Here is an 18,681-nt window from a genome sequence, read left to right on the forward strand (position 1 = left end):
CCATGGACGTGCACAGCACTGACGCCCCAAGCGGGAGATCAATCCATCTATTAGAAAAGCCTAGCCTCTCCATTGCTCGTTATCACTTCTTAATTAATGTCGTTATCACTCCCCAATAATTAAAGACAACGGAGGATAATATATTAATAATCAGTTGGATTCGGTTTTGTCTAAAAATTTAATTAAATTGACCTCGATCGGTTCAATAATTTATAAACTAAATGCAAACTAAACTTATGAATTGAAATTTGATTTGGTTTAATTTGTTTCAATAAATTTAATATTTTTTCATTTATATCAACTAAATTTTATAGTCTTTTCGCCTAAATTTAATTCTTTTTTTTTATCTAATTCAATTGTAATCATTAATCATTTATGTTTACGTGAAGATATTAATATAAAACAATATCATAACAAAAAAGTATTATAGTGAATATATAAATAAATAATTTTATTTTTTTAATTCAACAATGAACCAATTGAACTTTTCAATTCAAATTAAAAAAAAAATCGATCAATTTATATTTTTTTTAATCACTCATTTTTTATTATCCAAACTGCACCTATATAAGTATATATTTTGATTTGATTCGACTCAATTTAAGTAAAACCGACCCGAACCCACAGCTACTCATCCTCCTCATTTTGGATTATTGTTTAATGAAAGAGCTTGAAGTATCAAAGACCAAATGAGCATTTTGTAAGCTAAATTTGACTCAAACGAGCATTAATTGTTGGTTGTGCTATTTAAAAAATAAATAAATAATTCAGCTTCAATATTGTGTGTCCATTGTTTCTCGTACCACTAATTAAAGATAGGGTTCAACTATTTTATAATACCTTTAAGGTAGGGCAGTCCAGAGTGAGAATGATTTGTGGGGTGGGTGAGAATGAGATAGCTTTTGTTATGGAATATGGAGACGGGAGAGTGATGGTCCACACGGGAAAGTGAAATCGCAAACTTGATCAGCATCGCACATTTGACATCTTCATACAGTGGATTAAAAGAGAGTAGAGAGCGAAATTGAGTGTTTAGTTTGCACAATGTGAGAGTAGAGAGAGAATACATAATTGTAAATTTAAAAAAGAAAATAATAGATAATTTTACATTTTTTAATTTTTTAATTTTTTAATTTTTAATAATGAATTTATTTTTTCAATAGGTGTGGAGAGAAATTTAATAGATTCAACTAAACTCACCTTTGTAAATCACAATAATGACAAATTGACCCTTATCACATCCTGAATTTGCAAATCATACAGGTATGACAATAAAGAATAAGTGCAGCAAACAACAACATCCATTACTAAAAGCTTTAATGAGATGATAAGGACTTAAAATCTTCATCATTTATGGGGATTCACAACGCTGAATCCTCCATCCACCTCAAGGTTGAGGCCACTCCCATATCTTTATTTGCACCTTGGCGTCCAAGCTCGGCCACCGCGCTTTGAACTAGTGTTATATATCTTAAATTTTAACGTATTGTAAATCTCAATTTATCTTAATTTTTGTAGGGAAAATAAAAAAAAATTCATTAATTTATTTTTATTTTCCTTTATTTTTTGAATAAAAATAAATTAAAATTTATAATAATGTAAAAATAATTTGAAGATATTTATTTGACAAAAGAAATAATCTGAAATTTATCCTCTTTAGAAACTGTACGAGTAGGACCCCGCTGTCCCTGCAATTTCTGCGCAAGCACTAGCCGCTAGCTGAAAACGATATGCGACCTTTGTGTTGTGGCATCATGACCCTTGCAGCATCTTTGGCTCCCACAGCCACGATCAAGGATGCTCGTTCTATTGTACATTATATCGAGCTTTCCAGTTCAGTGTCAACAAATTGATGATTTCATCTTCATTTGTTGTTAAATCACAATCAATGTAACAAACACCTTCCACTAGCTTGTCAGCAAGGGCTTGTCCAAGATTATCTTGGATGCAAATTAATGGTAAATTAATTGTTATTGATTAATTTGATGGGCCCAACATTTCAAAAATTCCAAGCTAGCTAGCACGCATGAATGTGCAATAATCTAAAATTCAAAACTTATAGCTATCACAATTAAACAGTGTGATTCGTTATTTACGTTTTGCTTTCTCTACTGCAAAGGCACTGTTCTTCTACTCCTAAAAATCTTGAAACTTTGCAAGGGGGAGTTTGGCAAATAAATTTAAATGTGAAGATTTGGGTTGTTCGTTGAATTCTTTCTTGAGTTTTTTTTTTTTTAATAATCTCAATAGTTTGGTCCAACTTGAAGGCTGCAGTTAAATAATAATAATGCGACGTCTTTGGTACTCTTGGTGCATTCTTCTTTATTCATTATATTGTCATAATTAGTTAAAGGGTTCGAATATTTTAGAATCGCTCCACGGCGGAACACTCCTTCATAGGCACATAATCAAAGTTATAACATATTTTATTATTATTTATCACTTTACTTGTTTAGCTACCATTCATGCTTTATCTTAGAATGACTCCAATGTGGCCATGGCTTTAGTTGAAGTATACAAAATGAGTAAATAGAAAAGGAGTAATACTCCAAGATCACCCCAAGAATTTTCCAATCAAAATAAAGCCTAATATAGAAAATGCTACTGATTAATTAAAATAAAAACAACAATTATTTGAATTCCTTAAATGCAAAGTTTGATAACCAAATGAAAATTTGCCAAATAAATCACAATCACAGTGCAAAGTCAACATTTATCTTGCATTTTACTACTGACGACTGGGATTACTTTCTGAATTTTGTGAATCAAACACATCATTGCAATAAATGATATGCCAAGGAAACTCCGACATCCATCACCAATTGCTTTGATCAGATGAAATGGACTAGCAAACTTCATCAGGGAAGGATTCGCAACGCTGAATCCTCCATCCACTACAAGGTTTAGCCCAGTCACGTCGCTCGCTTCATCAGTAGCAAGGTACAGAGCAGCGTTTGCGATGCCCTCAGCATTCAGAACCTGCCCTCTTAAATTACCCATCTCGCTCAAGAATGCTTCTAATATTGCTGGATTAATAGAATTCCTACTCGATATTCCACTCACCAACCCATAAGGCGACACGCAATTTACTCTTAAGCCATACTGTCGAAGCTCAGCTGCCAAGATTTTGACCAGGGCTATAATCCCATATTTGGACACCGTATAAGCAGGAGAACCGATCCCTGCAATTTCTGTACAAGCACTAGCTGTGAACAATATGCAACCTTTATGCTGTGGGATCATGACTCTTGCAGCATGTTTGGCCCCTAAGAAGCCACCAGTTGTGTTTACAGCAAGTACCCGATCTAGATCTGACTTCGGAGTGTCCAGAACGCTAGCAAAGCCACGGTCAACTATCCCGGCATTGTTGTACATTATATCAAGCTTCCCGTATTTAGCGACGGCAGTGTCAACAAGATTGGTGATTTCATCTTCACTTGTTACATCACAGTGGATGTAACAAACATCTTCCCCTAGCTTACACGCAAGGGCTTGCCCAAGATTATCTTGGACATCGGCTATAACGACTTTGGCTCCATTTTCGTGGAATAGTTTGGCGGCCGCCGCTCCTATCCCACTTGCTCCTCCAGTGATGATTGCCACCTTGCCTTCTAGCCTGGACCAAAATGGCAAATTGTTATTAAAAGTCAGTCCGGTAAATGGGCCCCTCCCCCCTCTCCCCCAACAAAAAAGAGAAAAAGAAAATTCTAATTAAGGTAGCTCTTTTGATCCACAGCAGTACTTTCCCTTCATGTAGCCCTTTTTAATTTTTATACAACTCTTATTGAACAAAGTATTTTTGTCTAGCATAGCGTGATTGCGTCGAAGCACTTATTAAATAAAGTATCGTATACGTAAGTAATGTTATGCTAATTGAATTGTGAATTTACCATCAGACTCTAATTTTGATATTTAGGTGATGGTGAGATCAGTTTTATGAACCGAGCAACATGGGAGTTGGGAGGACACTCACATCGTGAAATTATGAGTTCAATGGTACCGAATTTACCATCCAAGGACAACTTTCTCTTTTTCCACTGCCTGAAAAAACTCGCCGGCCTCAACACCAGGACTGTATGCCGGCAGCCTTTTTTTTTAAAAAAAAAACATTTTGCAACCTGATGGGTATTTTTGAAAGAACAATTGTTTATGGAGGAAAATTTTGGTATTGTACCTTAAAAAAATTGAGTTTCAAATAATCATGTTTAGAAAAGTTGCTTTAGGTTGCTTTTATAAATTAATATAAAATCTGATTCTTCGAAAATCAAATTATTTAAGAACCATTTTTAAAGTGAATTTACCTAGTACTTTTTGATTGCCAGAGTGTTAAATCAATGATTATTAGGCAATTTAAAACAATTCCAAGCATGCACTAAACCTACTACAAATTTTTTTTTGTACATTTGTTAAATATTTGCTGGGGAGTAATTTATGAATAAAAAAAATAACAAGAAGTGCCGTTCGTTATTTACCTTTTGCAACCTGATGGGGAAGCACTATTCATCTTCTAGCTCCAGGAGAATTTGAAAAACCAAACGTAAAGATATTGGCTTGTGGGTTAAATTCTTTCTTCAGCCTTGATGGAATTTAGTTTTATAAACTTAATTAGCCAATGTCAATTTTTTTTTTGGATTTGATTCACGAAGTGATCCTGGATGAGCTCCAACCAATGCCAATTTAACACAAAAAAGGAAGTTATTATTTATTAAAAACGTACTATAATCACTTCGAGCCTTTGGAACATTAATTATAAGTTGTTGAAATAATCATTCAGGTAGTTGGATTCAATTAAAAAATTAATTGACTACGTTTGTGCATTGTTTTGAATTAATTTTTATATTTGTTTAATATTTTTTAAAAAACTGATATATTATAATAAAAATTTTATTTTTCTACTCTCATATAATACTAGAAATATATTTGTTTTATTCAAATGAATAGAAGAGAAATTTTACTCGTATCTAATTTAAGAGGAGTGCTAGCGACAGTCGCTAGCAACACTCGCTGCGTCAGTCGCTGCCCCCTTCTTGCCACGTGTTGATATTTATGCTTTTCATACATCTGCTTTGTTATCTAAACAAAAAAAAAAGTGTCCTTCAAGTTTAAAATTATTACAAATTTGCCATACTCTTCTGTCCAGTATGTTCTCTTCCGTCGATTAGCTCCACTTCTCGAATTGTCTCCCTACCGAAAACTTGTTACCTCAACCGCCTTCTCCCAGGCTGCAAAAATAAATTATCATTCTCCTCTCCCATAAGCAACACATAACAGTTAAGTATTAAAACTTGAATCTATTATCAGATAACAATCCTGAGAACAATTTTCGAGTAGTATCATATCGTGGCAAAATCGCAACTCAGGAAAGTCGGTGCTGCGTTTCACAGAAATGAGAAATCTCCCCTTGAAGACCATGAACACTGTATATGTAACCACTCGGTGCTAGTTCCAACAATCTCCGAGTAGCTGAGGTTGCCATAAAACAGACAATCATGACCATGAAAAGCCATTACTTTAACAATGCAAAATGTTTAGCACAACAATTTCACCACAGTGCCACATATTTTGAAAAAAGAAATAACTTTATGATCATAAGTAAATTTAAATTCGAGAAAAGAAATTCGAAGTTTTAGGTAAGTGGAATTATCGAGGCTGTAAAGAGGAGAAATGGCATGGCGGTAAATTTGGAGAGAATTTGAGGGCAATTGTACACCGAAGGAAGCTGGCAGCGAGCGAGGGAATTGAAGGTGAAGTGCAAGCGCTGTCGGAAGACGAGGAGAGCTTCGTGATTGAAACACTGGATTTGAAGAGCAAACAATTAAATCTGAGTCAGAACCTGACCCCATGCCCTCGTGAATTGTGCCGATGAGCTCTTAACCCATTGACGTGTTTGTTCAAATACTTCAATGAAGGTGAAGATGAGTAAATATCTCCACCGACTTGAAAATCTTCTTCAATTTTTATTTTTTTAGAATTTTACCAACCTGAGGAGCTGTTCATTTTCATAAAGGTTATGTACGTTATAAGGATATATGTTTGCTATTAAATGCATGCGGTTCATTAATCAAATTATCATGAGGGTAAAGGGCTCATGCCGAAAGTTCAAAATGGGCAGTATCAGGTTAGTGGGTCCGTTCTTCCATATTCAAACATCATAATTGATTATTACTACGTTATATCTTAAAACAAATTATAATTATCTTATTCAACATAATAATAGTGCATTATTAAAATTTTGCGAATAATGTAGACTAAATAATAATAATTTAAACATTATAGGGATGTACCGCATTTTTGGATAATTTTGTGAACAAATAAATAAGTTTTTTTAGTCAATATACATTATCCATCAAATGATGATGATGATGATTTATGTCTTAAGAAGTAGATAAATTTGTCCAGTTTATGAATTATGCTTCAATCATTCAATTTATCAAATTTTTAAAAATAATAATAATAAATGGGGTTCACTCTTTCTTTTTTATTTTACTGCAAATATGACTGCACATTAAATAGGTTGGTGTTCATTAAATCCACCCTCAATGCTTCACAAAGTCATTAGTCCACCCAACGGTTAGATTTTGTGTTAAACTTAACTATTAACCACTTCAACAATATAAAAATATAATAATATTGTTATTAATAAAGAGTAATGCTACACATCCTAAATTTTTTATCCCAAAAAATTATCTCAAATGATGTGTCATTTATCAATTGGTTGGTGAGATAATACAATTAATTCACTTAGATCTTATAAAGAATTATTAACCACTCAATTAATGACATATCATTTGAGATAACTTTTTGGGATAAAAAATTTAGGATGTGTAGCACTACTCATAAAAAATGACGAAAATTTTAGCCCACATAATATTGATTATTTTGATACAATGTTGATTAAAATCTTATTACACATATATAACATAAAAATATATAATTATAATATTTTTAATTGTATATATACATAGTTAGTAACTGAAATATATATATATATATATATTATTTTACCATCTCAATTCTTTAATTACAAAGTAACTTAAAACAAGAGAAATTAATTAATATTATTATTATTATTTTTTTATCAATTGGGGCTCAATTAAAGTTAAAGAACAACCGAGCGAGAAGTCGCAATCCTGTAAGAGTCATACAGAAGAAAAGGATCTAACCCCCAGCGGAGGACTAGGGTATACTATAAGGCCAAGAGGCAAAGAACAAGTAAAGTTTACCATAAAATCAGCAGCAGAGTTCGTCTCTCTGTACACATGAGAGTATTACGGTGAGATTTTTTTTTATCATTTTCCCCCCAAGTATTACGGCGTTAAGATCACAACTAGCAATCAAACTCAACGTTTCGTTTTGGAATAAATTACTTTCTAATGAGTCTAGGAATGAAAAAAACTTGTTCAATTTTGTTTCATTCGATATCAAGGATCAAATATGAAATTATTTGAACAGAGTTTTTTTTTTCCCCACTCAAATGGGAAAAAACCTTGATGAAATTAACTAACTCGATCAAGAATCTGGGTACTGAAACATTCCGAGGGAGGGATTGACAATAGTGAAACCTCCGTCAATGAAAAGATTGTGTCCACTCACATACTTCGCCTCATCACTCGCTAGATAAAGAGCTGCATATGCAATATCTTCGGTCCTTAAAGTCACACCCTTAAGGTTAGCCGCTGAATTCATAAAACCTTCCAGATCCTCATCGGTAATCCCAACAAAACTGGTAGCCAAAGGTGTTGCAAGAGCATAAGGTGACAAGCAATTCACCCTAATCCCAAATTGGCCTAGCTCAACAGCAGCATTTTTGGTGAGTCCTAAAACAGCATGTTTTGCACAACAGTATGCATGTGAGGCAGCAGCACCAACCCTTGAGCTAACGCTAGCAGTTGAAAGAATGCTGCCACTGCGAGCCGGAATCATGACACGAGCAGCATGCTTGATGCCCAAGAAAACTCCGGTGACATTTACACTCAGGACACGCTCGAAATCGGCCTTTTCATTGTCGATTATGCGGGTCTTGTTAGCGCCGCCTATGCCGGCGTTGTTGAACATTATGTCCAGCTTGCCATGAGTTGCAACGGTTTGGTCGATTGCATTTTTAATGTGGGATTCGTTTGTGACATCGCAATGGACATAGGATGAGTTTGATGTGCCTATGGATTCAACAACTGAATGGCCTAATTGTTCCTGAATATCCGCAATGACAACTTTGGCACCCTGTTGGGCAAAGACTTTTGCAGTGCATGCACCAATTCCACTAGCCCCTCCAGTAATAAAGGCTACCTTGCCCTCTAGCCTACACAATCCAGATGCAAACCTTGAAATGTTATATTTTTTTTCGAGGGTTTTACAAACTAACTTACTTATAGATCTTTGTGCAGGTAGATTCCAATCCAATGAATTATCACTAAAAAAAAAAAAAAAAGCGAATCAATTCTAGGAGGAAAAAAAGGCGTTGAAAGTAGGAGAATCTTTTTAATAGTAAAGGGATGTAATTGAATCTGAAATATGAGGGAGAAAAAACCATAACAATTTTGAAATCTTGAAAGATATTTCTGTCTATTTTCAAATTGACTGGAAAAGAGCCTTTCTCTGTAATTTCGAGTCAAACCAGTAGATCTGAAAATCTAAGCCATTAATTATGTACAATCCTGTAACATTAATGTTTTAAAGTGAAGTATACACAAAAATTGTTACTGTAAACTTAGGATAGAAAAAGAGTGCAGATAGCTCGAGTACTCGCTTTGAATAGAAAGATATTGGTGATGAATAAATCATTTGTGTATGTTTTCTGAATTAGTACTAAATAAGTGTCATAAGCATGAGATGAGTAGCTGTTGGATCAGTTGATAAAAATTAAAAAAAAAAAAAAACACTGAAGATGAAAGCAAAAACCTGATTTGGTTTGTTGTGACTTACCTTCTGGTGATTGCAGAAAGAACCCCTGAGCTAGCCATTTTGCAGAGAGGGTGAGAGAGAGAGAGGGGGAACTAAATAGTTGATTTCTCACCAGTGTATTATATAGGGGTGGGCAAAATCGGGTTCGGATCGGGTTCGGATCAACCCGATCCGGTTTCGGGTTGGATAAAAATCGATCCGAACTCCACCCGAATTTATAACTCGATCCGACCCGATCCGAATTTAATTCGGATCGGATCGGGTTAAAAAGTCAGGTGGAGTTCGGATCGGATCAGATGCGGGCTAATTTGGGTTCGGATTAAATTCGGGTTATTCGGATCAATTCGGGTTATAATTAATTAATTTGGCAATTTGGCAATTGGGGATTAAACGTAATTTTAATTGAGTTACTCCATTAATTATCTTTAATTAGAGGGAAGAGAGTGAAAGGGAGAAAAAAGAAATTGTATGACTTTTAATTAAATAACTTATAAATTTAGAAATTATGTACATATGTTAAAATATTATTTGTTAGTGGTTTCATATTAGATTATGAAGACCCAAAACATCACGCTAGAATTTCTCCTGTCCAAAAGTTTTTCACAATAAAAAAATGAATTATTTTTTACAAATTTTAATCTTATCCTATGGTCATGTTTGTTCAAAATTCAAAGAAAACCTTAACGACTTGCTATGTGGCACAATAATAAGTCTTAATGTCTTATAGTAAAAGATAAAACCCATTAAATCTAATATTAAAATATAATAAATCACAAAAAAAAAACCCTCTACCAAATGGCAGAACTCAATCAGTGGACTGGAATCCACATTAATTTTGTCCTGGGGCCACACGTTGATACTTGATAAGGAAACATTTTTTTTCTTTTTCTTTTTTTTCTTTTTGACTTTTTGCCATGGGGACCTCTGGAGAAGTGGAGATACAGCCGTGTAAAAGAAAATTTACATACACTTTGCATACACTTTATCTAATCCAAAAGACAAACACAGCAAACGTAAGGGATTGATTCATTTTCATTCTGGCAATAACAACATGAACGTGCATGTCCTTTATAAAACAAGGACATTTCTCTTCCACTCTTGTCGCCTTGCTAACTAAGACATTTCTTTCCCACCTTCCTTGTCCTCCCTCATTCATTCATCCATTCATTTCAACCAACAAAAAAAGAAAACTACTATAGAATTAAATTCAAATGATTCAAAATTAAAAATTAACACAAAGCATAAAATTAAAATTAACACAAAGTTTAAATTTAATAGTCTCCATCCAAAGCGCAATGTCCAATTCTAAAATCTAAACATTAATCTTTAGAACACAAAATTAAACATAATTAAATAGTTTCCATTTTCCAAAACACAAATGACAAAGTTCCAAAATCCAAAACACAACAAAATTTAAATGTAAATCTAGATCAACTTCCTCCACGGCTCCACCGTTCCTCGCAAGCACTTTGACAACTTTTAACTTCAATTTCTTCTACTCCAAGTTGAAGAATTGAAGCATATATCCCCTAGGGAAAAATTGAAAAAATAATAGATAACTGTTTAACTACTTTCTTTAAGCCACATTACAAATAAAGGGACATTAAACACAAACACATATGCCCAATTCATGTGTGTACTTGATTAAATATAAGAAAAAAAAATTAAGTCAATTGTGGCTTATTTCATGGCATTCATCATCAAGTAAATTTAATAATAATCCTAATTCCTAAGTAATACCATTCCAACAATTTCAATGTGTCTAAAATAAATGAAACAATTATAATGTCATCACTTTGAATTAAAACTATAACAACTATTGTCTATTATTATAGTGTAAATTACAACCTAAACATATAATATGAAATTATAAATAATAATATATATTAAGAATTACCTTTCAAATATCCATAACACCCATATCAGTGCTCATTGTTTCCACCGTTGAAGCTTGTGATCTTACAAACTCTTTAAAATGTCAAAAAAAAAATGAAATTAGTAAGTAACTCCCTTCGAATGTAGATGCTATTTATAAAGTTATAATACATCTTCACTTTATAAAGTATGAGAAAAATATTACCTTCTTGTAGCTCCATATGGAATATCTGCTCTTTAATATCTTCCTGAAGGTTGTAGACAAGATTAGCAAAAAGTTTAGCTTGTAACCAATTTTCGGTACATATCAATGCCTCAACCATACAAGGGGTCAAAGAACTCCGATATTCGTCAATGACATGACGCCCTGTGCTAAAGGCAGATTCAGATGCCACTGTGGAAACAGGAACAACGATGACATCCCTTGCAATTTTCTCTAATATCGGATACTTCGATCCATTAACCTTCCACCAAAGCAAAACATTGAGCTTAAGATTGCTTGGATCTTCAACTGGGTCACTCAAATATAGTTCCACCTCAGATACTACTCTCTTGCCCTCATTCTGAACAAACACTTTCTGAGCATACCCAAAGAAAGGGCGAGAAACTCGGAAAATGTCATCACCATCACCACTAGGACCCTCCAGCAAACCAACCTCAGTTGTAAAATAAGGAGAATAACTTGTACCACCATAGCTATCGCTAGGAACACTCTCACTACACATCGATGGTGTGGAACTAGAGCACATTGCACTATATGCATCATAAAGCTCATTCAACAAATCTTTCACTGCTTTGGTCATTTCTTCAACTTTCGAACCATCATTGGCAAAAATGATCTCAAAAATATGTTTGGCAAAATCCATTTTAACTCGTGGATCAAGAATAGAGACAACAATTAACATTTTATTTATTTTCCCTGAAGACTCCCAATATTTATCAAAATTTTCCCTCATTTGATAAGCCATAGCCACCACCCAAGGATCTTTACTTCCCTCTAATGCAGTTAATGAGCTCTCAATTAAGCCAATGGTATCATAACAAATATTAGAAGTCACACTCAAAGAAGTAGAAAATAACAAAGTGGCATCATAAAATACCTTCAAAAACTTCACAATTCGCCCTGCACTCTCCCAATCCTCAGGTCCAGGCGGGCCCACCCTCTTAGCGTTATTTTCTTTCTCGAGAAAGTATGCCTCATATGGTTTATCCACCTCTGTCATTCTATCAAATGCTGCTTGAAACTTCAACGCAGTCATCAACATTAAATAGGTGGAATTCCATCTAGTAGGATAATCCAAAACAACCGTTCCATTTGGACATTTCACTTGTTGAGCACACTGTTTAAATGCCTGTAGCCTTGTAGTGGAGGATCTCACATACTTCACAGCATTCCGGATGGCGGCAACACTAGCATGCAATTCATTCAACCCCGAAACAACAATCAAGTTCAAAATATGTGCACAACAACGCACATGCATATACTAACCCGCCAATACAATTGCATCATCATTCTTCCAAGTAAGCAATTGCATAGGCACATAATTAATAACAACATCATTTGTACTGACATTATCAACAGTTATTGCAAACAACCTCTCTATCCCCCAATCTTGTAAACAAGCTACAATCTTTTTACCGATCGTTTTTCCTCTATGATCTTCAATCACACTGAAACTAATAATTCTTCTGTTCAAACACCAATCACTATCAATAAAATGAGTTGTGATCACCATGTAACTCATGTTTTGAACAGAAGTCCATAAATCAGTGGTAAGAGACACTCGTTGTTTGTTGTTGCAAATCAAACTCTTCAACATTATTTTTTCTTCCAAAAATAAATCCATGACATCCCTACCAATAGTTCTCCGAGATGGCATAACAAACTGCGGAATGGCTACACTACAGAAGTGCCTGAACCCTTTGTTATCCACAAAACTAAGTGGCAACTCACCCATAATGATCATTTTGGTGACTGCCCTTCTACAAGCGTCTTGACTCCAACCTTTCGCCAAAACCATATTACTTGCATTTCCTTCCCCACCCTCAGTTGTCAAGTTTTGTTGACTTCCCTCTTGTTGTTCCCGGAATGTCTTGTATGCAAGGCAAGCCAGTATATGATTTCTCATATTTGTAATCTCATCACGCCTTGAATGACATTGATATTGTCTACCACAATAGTTGCACTTGCATTTGTTTGGATTGTCCTCAAGCAAAGTAAAATGATTCCACGTCGCAGATCTTTTCTTCATCGCTGGTCTTTTCCGCTTTGCCTTTTGAGTTCCTTCCATTTGAACACTTTGATTGTCATCATCACTTATTGAATTCGATCTTGAGTGTCCAGACATCTAAACATACAAATAAATAATTACTAATCATTAATTCATAAATTAAAACACAAAAAGACTATTAAAAAAAATCTACTTAATAGTTAGTATTACAAATTGATTCAAATAATTGTTAATTTAATTTTATGAAACTTTTTGAAATCGATATTTCCAATTTTCCACCATAATGTTTATATATGATCAAGAATTCAAGATGCATATTCCATAAAAGAAAACCAAGAAATTAATGTAATTATTTAATTTATAATATCTAATTATCCATTGGCCAAAATAATATAATATTAATTCATATCCGTATCTTAAATTCTTAATTCTTATTATGCCCACATTATATGTACTTAACCACTTAATATTTACTTATTGGTTAATGGTTATCATGCAATTAATTAAATTGATTAATTATTTGTTGAAGTTGAAACTTAAAACTACTGCAATTAAATTGGTTAATTTTTTGTTGAAGTTGAAACTATTGTACAAATACACATATCATATGACATATATAATTATAATTTATATTGTAACATAATATTTAATTTTAATTTTTAATCTAACATTACTATTCATACAAAAAATCAATTATTAATTAATAACAGAAAATTAATGCCAGATTATTTTCATTTTATTGATAAAATTTAACAATATATAATTAACATACAAAGTTACAATTAACATTTCTCATATAACATATAACAAATAAAAATTATAATTAATCATTAATGCATATATAATTATATAATATATACTAATACCATCTCTTAAATAACTTTGATGTCTTGCTGATTCGGGCTTTAAGCCTTCAAGTTCCAATTCCAAACTTCCAAGTTTTCCAACTTCCAATTCCAAAACAGAGAGTGAAGAGAGTCAGAGACCTTTTGAGACTGGAGGCTGGATCCGTGACCCGTGAGGCGTGACCGTGAATAGGTGTGGTGGCCGGATGTCAACACTTAACAGCCGTGACCCGTAGATGCCAATGGTGGAGACTCGAGTGGATTAGAAGCAGCTTGCTGGGTGGATCTTCAATCAGACTGAGTTATGGTGGAGTGGAGGATTCAAGGCATGGATCCGGCGCTTGGTTGCAGCAGATCTGTAGATCGGGTCACGATCTTCGCGAATCAGCTTCGGCTTCGGTTGGGGTCGTTCTCGGAAGTGGTTGCTGGCTGCGTGTGGTGGTCGGTTGAAGCTAGCTCCGTGAACTGTGCGTGTGTGTTTGCTGCGTGTGGTGAGCGATGAAGGCCGTGACGCCGTGAGGCATGAATGAGTGTGGGACTATGGGTTGGCTGCTGCCTGCTTGTGCTTGACGGCTGCTGGTTTCAGTGATTTGTGTGTGACAATGAGGGTTTGTGAATTGTGATAGTGATACCGTGAGTGAGGGTTTGTGACTGTGAGTTGTTACTTGTTACTTTGCTTCGCTTGTGTTGTTTTCTTGGTGAATTACTGAATTGTTTTGTAACTTTTGTTGTGGTGAATAGTTTGAAGTGAATTCCTGAATTGTTTTGTTGCGGTGAATACTTTGTGAAATGTGAATTACTGAATTGAATTGTGAATTACTGTAAATCTGTGAGTTTGTACTCTGTACTGTGATCTGTATTCTGTTTCTGTGAGAGTGTGAGTTACTGATTCAGTGCCTGTATTCGTGTGAGATGTGAGTGTGTCATGTGTGTGTCTGTGTGATATTGTAAGTGTAAATCTGTAATTTTTGCCCAAGTTTTTTTTTTGTCTCAACCCGATCGGGTTTTCGGATCGGATCGGGTTGAGACAATTTCACCCGATCGGGTTTTGTTGACCACCCGATCCGATTTGAACCCGAATTTTTTCGGATCGGGTCGGATAATTTGCCCACCCCTAGTATTATATATATTATAGAAAAATTAAACGGTTGCTAAAGATTATTATACTGTTTTATTTAATGGGTGGGTTATTTTTAACTTAAATTTTTCACTGAAATTTTTGAGCAATTGAATAAAAAATAAATGATAATCGTTAAATATTATCTTGACGTTCAATATCTATTATTAGATTGTATGAAATCAATAACTTAAAATTTGTGTCAAAATTTAAATAAAAATAAACTAATTTTTATTTTAATTATTATAAATTTAATTCTTTTTCATGATTGTTCTCTTTTCCATCTCTTATTTATTATTGCTGCTAATTTACAAAGTCATATAACTTACAAACCCTCATCAATATAAAAGTAATACCCGATAACAAAAATAAAAATAAAAATTGACAGTTAAATTATTGGTTACATGAATACGATGCGTATTGTAACAAGTCTTTTATTTTAATGCATCGTTGGAGTTTCGTCACTATTTGATACAAACAAATCCACTGGACAAGCATCTTTAATCTTTTGACTTTTTTTCGCATCAAATTTGGGGGCAAAACTTCCGACCACTCATTAATCGTTTGGTAGTTCAATGTGGTCCTGTGGATATGTCTGATCTGAAATTACAAGGATTGACTAATAAATGCAATAAACGGGTCAATGCAAAGTAAGGGCTCCTACTATATAACACCCCTCACTTGCACAAAAAAACAGTAATAACTTATCAAAAAAAAAAAAAAAAAAACACAGTAATAAGGTTTTTAAGAAAATAATGGTAATACTTAAAATTTAAGTTTTCTAGACTTTTTATATAGCCGCGGTGTTAGAACCTTTTTAGTGCACTTTAACTTACCAATAAGTTTCTTGTGCACCTATCATTATTTATAATAATAATAGTAAAAAAATAAATTGAAATAGTAATGACATAATAAATAAATCAACAATATGTAATATATATATATATATATATATATATATTCACTAACCCCAAGGCCAATAAAATTACAGTGTTCTTAAAACAAATTTGCCACATTCACAATGACGCTTGAATTATGTTTGGGGGAAAAATAAGATAGCAGAATGCCACGTGTCGACGAATGAAATAACTTCAGTGCGATTCGAGGTACCCGATATGATTAGAGGTACCCCGCACGATTAGAGATATCTACCATGATTTGAGGTACCTGGCACGGTCAGAGGTACCCTGCATAACTCCAGAGTAACTCGAGGTACCCCGCATAGATTGGGGTACCCCGTATAATTCGAGGTACCCGGAATAACTCCAGCATAATTCAAGGTACCCAGAATAACTCCAGCATAATTTAAGATACCCAGAATAACTCCAACATAATTCAAGGTACTCGGAATAACTCGAGATACCTAGCATGATTAGAGGTACCCGGCGTAATTAGAGGTGTCCAGCCTGATTAGAGGTACCCTGCATGATTAGAGGTACCCAGCACGATTAGAGGTACCTGGCTTGATTAGAGGTACCCCGCATGACTAGAGGTACCCGGCGTGATTAGAGGTACCCCGCACGATTAGAGGTACCCAGCGTAATTAGAGATACCCCACTTAATTCCAAAGTAACTCAAGGTACCCCACATGGATCGGGGTACCCCATATGACTCGAGGTAGCCGACATGTCCGACTTAGGAGAATCCTCTTAAGAAATCCATCATAGGAAATATCTTCATATCTTGAAGGATAATATTTGATTTTGTCAGAATTATGAATAAAAAACGTCGTGCTAAAAGGGGGGACAACCGCCTGGCACCTCTGTCAAAAGTGAAGGACATTGTCCCAAGGACGGTGGTCCTCAGTCGCCTACGCGACAGCTACTGCAGAGGTACCCTAGACCGCTCTCCAACGCGCGCCACGTTTCCAAAGGATGAGGTACGCCGCGAACATGCACATAACGGCCCAAAAATCATAAAAATGTAAAAAGAAGTTAGCAAAAAAAGGTACGCCACGTGGCAGCTGAGGTATTCCATATATAAAGGTGCCTAGGTTTCATTCTCAGGGGGGCTCTCACTCACCATTAACACTCACACTCCAAAAAAAAAGTTTTCTTCAACCTTAAACCCTAATTTACAGAGGGCTAGCCAGCTCTCTTTACCATAAAAGCTTGAGTTTGCTAACTTGAGCGTCGGAGTGTGAACGCCGGGGTACCCCGACTTCACCTCTAACCTCTATTTTACTGTTTTGCAGGCGTGAAGCTCATTTTGAAGGACATCTCTCTTGATTTTGACCTTTCACCATTGTTACCACTCCCTCTCCCCTTCTCACCTCCCCCGAATTTCAGATACACCGCACCGCACACAACAAACCAGTGAAGTACCCCGTCTCCCCCAAAAATACAAATTTATTGTTCTAGATAGGTTTAGCTTTTCCTACTCCAAAATCGATCGAAAACAAATTATATAGACTTCTGTCTCTCACAGGATACAACAGATTTGAAATAGTGTTAGCAGTACAATCTCACTATTCCCATGAACCTCAAACAAATATTTCAATTCTATCGCATTAAAGTCTAAAGCTAAAGAGAATTTGCTTAAAAGAGAAGAGAATAAAATCACTTGGATTTTTTTGTGTTTTTCAATTGAACACGGAAGCCAATATATATAAGCTTCAAAAGGGGCATCAGTTAATTAAACAATCTTATGGGATCTTTCTTTATTTTTTCCACACCAGTGGATGCTCCTTGAGATCTAATTTCTCATTCACCCAAATACTAATTTGACCATTTTATGATTCGTTGCGAAGATCTCATAGAGAAGATTCTGAATTATCCATGTAAATATATTTTTTCGATATTTATTTTGCTCAAAACTGGCCTTAAAATAGGCGCTTTATGCTATTTTTTCTAACACAACTAATTGCATAATATATGTAGCAAATGGTTCTATTATGATTATTATTATTTTTTTTTTTTGGAAAATGAATTTCATAAATTAGAACCAAACATTAATAGTATAGCTAGAAAGTCTTCCAGTCAAATTACAAAATTTGGACGGTTAACAATCATCTATTACAAATTTCTCTAAGATCTTGAATCAGCTTGTGAATGTCTTAAATCATCCATTCAATTAATTTTTTTTTTAAATTTTAAATTATTGATCCGTCAAGATATACAAAATTGCACACGCGCGCGCACACACACACACCACAATTACCGATCCCGGACTATAGAGAAATCAAATAAACATGGTTAATATATACATTTTAGTCACATAGAATTTACCGATATACCATTACAATACCTATTTGCCCTTCGTATTTACAGCCATTAGATTGGAATGCCTTAAATCCGAAGACTGATTTACAACAAGACAAAATACTAGTGTTAGTACGTCAAACACAACATAGCTACCCTTAGATTAATCGTAAGACCAGAAATATTCATATTCAATTGAGCCGGCAGCACATATCATCAGATTATCGATTCAATTTTTTTATCCTATTTTAAAAACTATCTGTACATAATACATCCCCCAATGCAAAACAAAAGCGTATGGGCGGCTCGGAATCCCTCCAAAGTCCAACCATTCAATGGAATCATTCATTTGTTTAGTTTACTTCGGAGTTAAAATATAGATAATCATAGTCATCCATTTGTTGTACCTTTTTTTTTTTTTTCTCTCAATAAGATTCGTTGTAGTTTTTAAATACAATATAATTTATTTTTTAAATACAATAGAAATTTATGGAATTTTTTGAATCACCTAT

At 34.4% G+C, this 18,681-nt stretch overlaps 3 protein-coding genes and 1 pseudogene across 4 annotated transcripts; all 4 read right to left on the reverse strand.

Annotated features, from left to right (window-relative positions):
- LOC112097400 overlaps positions 1-1,944 on the reverse strand; it is a 4,520-nt pseudogene extending 2,576 nt beyond the window's left edge.
- Positions 1,945-2,706: 762 nt separating this feature from the next.
- On the reverse strand, positions 2,707-3,986 carry LOC18039952 (tropinone reductase-like 1). Its single transcript, XM_006430052.2, has 2 exons — positions 3,974-3,986; positions 2,707-3,616 (listed from the first exon to the last, which is right to left on the reverse strand). Coding segments are annotated over exons 1-2 (912 nt in total). The 5' UTR covers positions 3,976-3,986.
- Positions 3,987-7,048: 3,062 nt separating this feature from the next.
- On the reverse strand, positions 7,049-8,982 carry LOC18038866 (secoisolariciresinol dehydrogenase). Of its 2 annotated transcripts, none has more exons than XM_006430054.2 (2): positions 8,923-8,982; positions 7,049-8,299 (listed from the first exon to the last, which is right to left on the reverse strand). In XM_006430054.2, the coding sequence occupies exons 1-2, from the start codon at positions 8,958-8,960 to the stop codon at positions 7,510-7,512; spliced, it is 828 nt and encodes a 275-aa protein (XP_006430117.1). In that variant the 5' UTR covers positions 8,961-8,982; the 3' UTR covers positions 7,049-7,509. The 2 variants fall into 2 exon arrangements, with proteins under 2 accessions (XP_006430117.1, XP_006430116.1); XM_006430053.2 differs by having other exon boundaries at positions 7,049-8,410; positions 8,923-8,979.
- Positions 8,983-10,801: 1,819 nt separating this feature from the next.
- On the reverse strand, positions 10,802-12,257 carry LOC112097401 (zinc finger BED domain-containing protein RICESLEEPER 1-like). The gene is made up of 2 exons (XM_024182617.1): positions 10,982-12,257; positions 10,802-10,869 (listed from the first exon to the last, which is right to left on the reverse strand). The coding sequence occupies exons 1-2, from the start codon at positions 12,255-12,257 to the stop codon at positions 10,802-10,804; spliced, it is 1,344 nt and encodes a 447-aa protein (XP_024038385.1).
- Between the last annotated feature and the right edge of the window lie 6,424 nt (positions 12,258-18,681).

The sequence above is a fragment of the Citrus clementina genome, unplaced genomic scaffold, assembly GCF_000493195.1.
Source record: "Citrus clementina cultivar Clemenules unplaced genomic scaffold, Citrus_clementina_v1.0 scaffold_6, whole genome shotgun sequence".
NCBI classification, from domain to species: domain Eukaryota; kingdom Viridiplantae; phylum Streptophyta; class Magnoliopsida; order Sapindales; family Rutaceae; genus Citrus; species Citrus x clementina.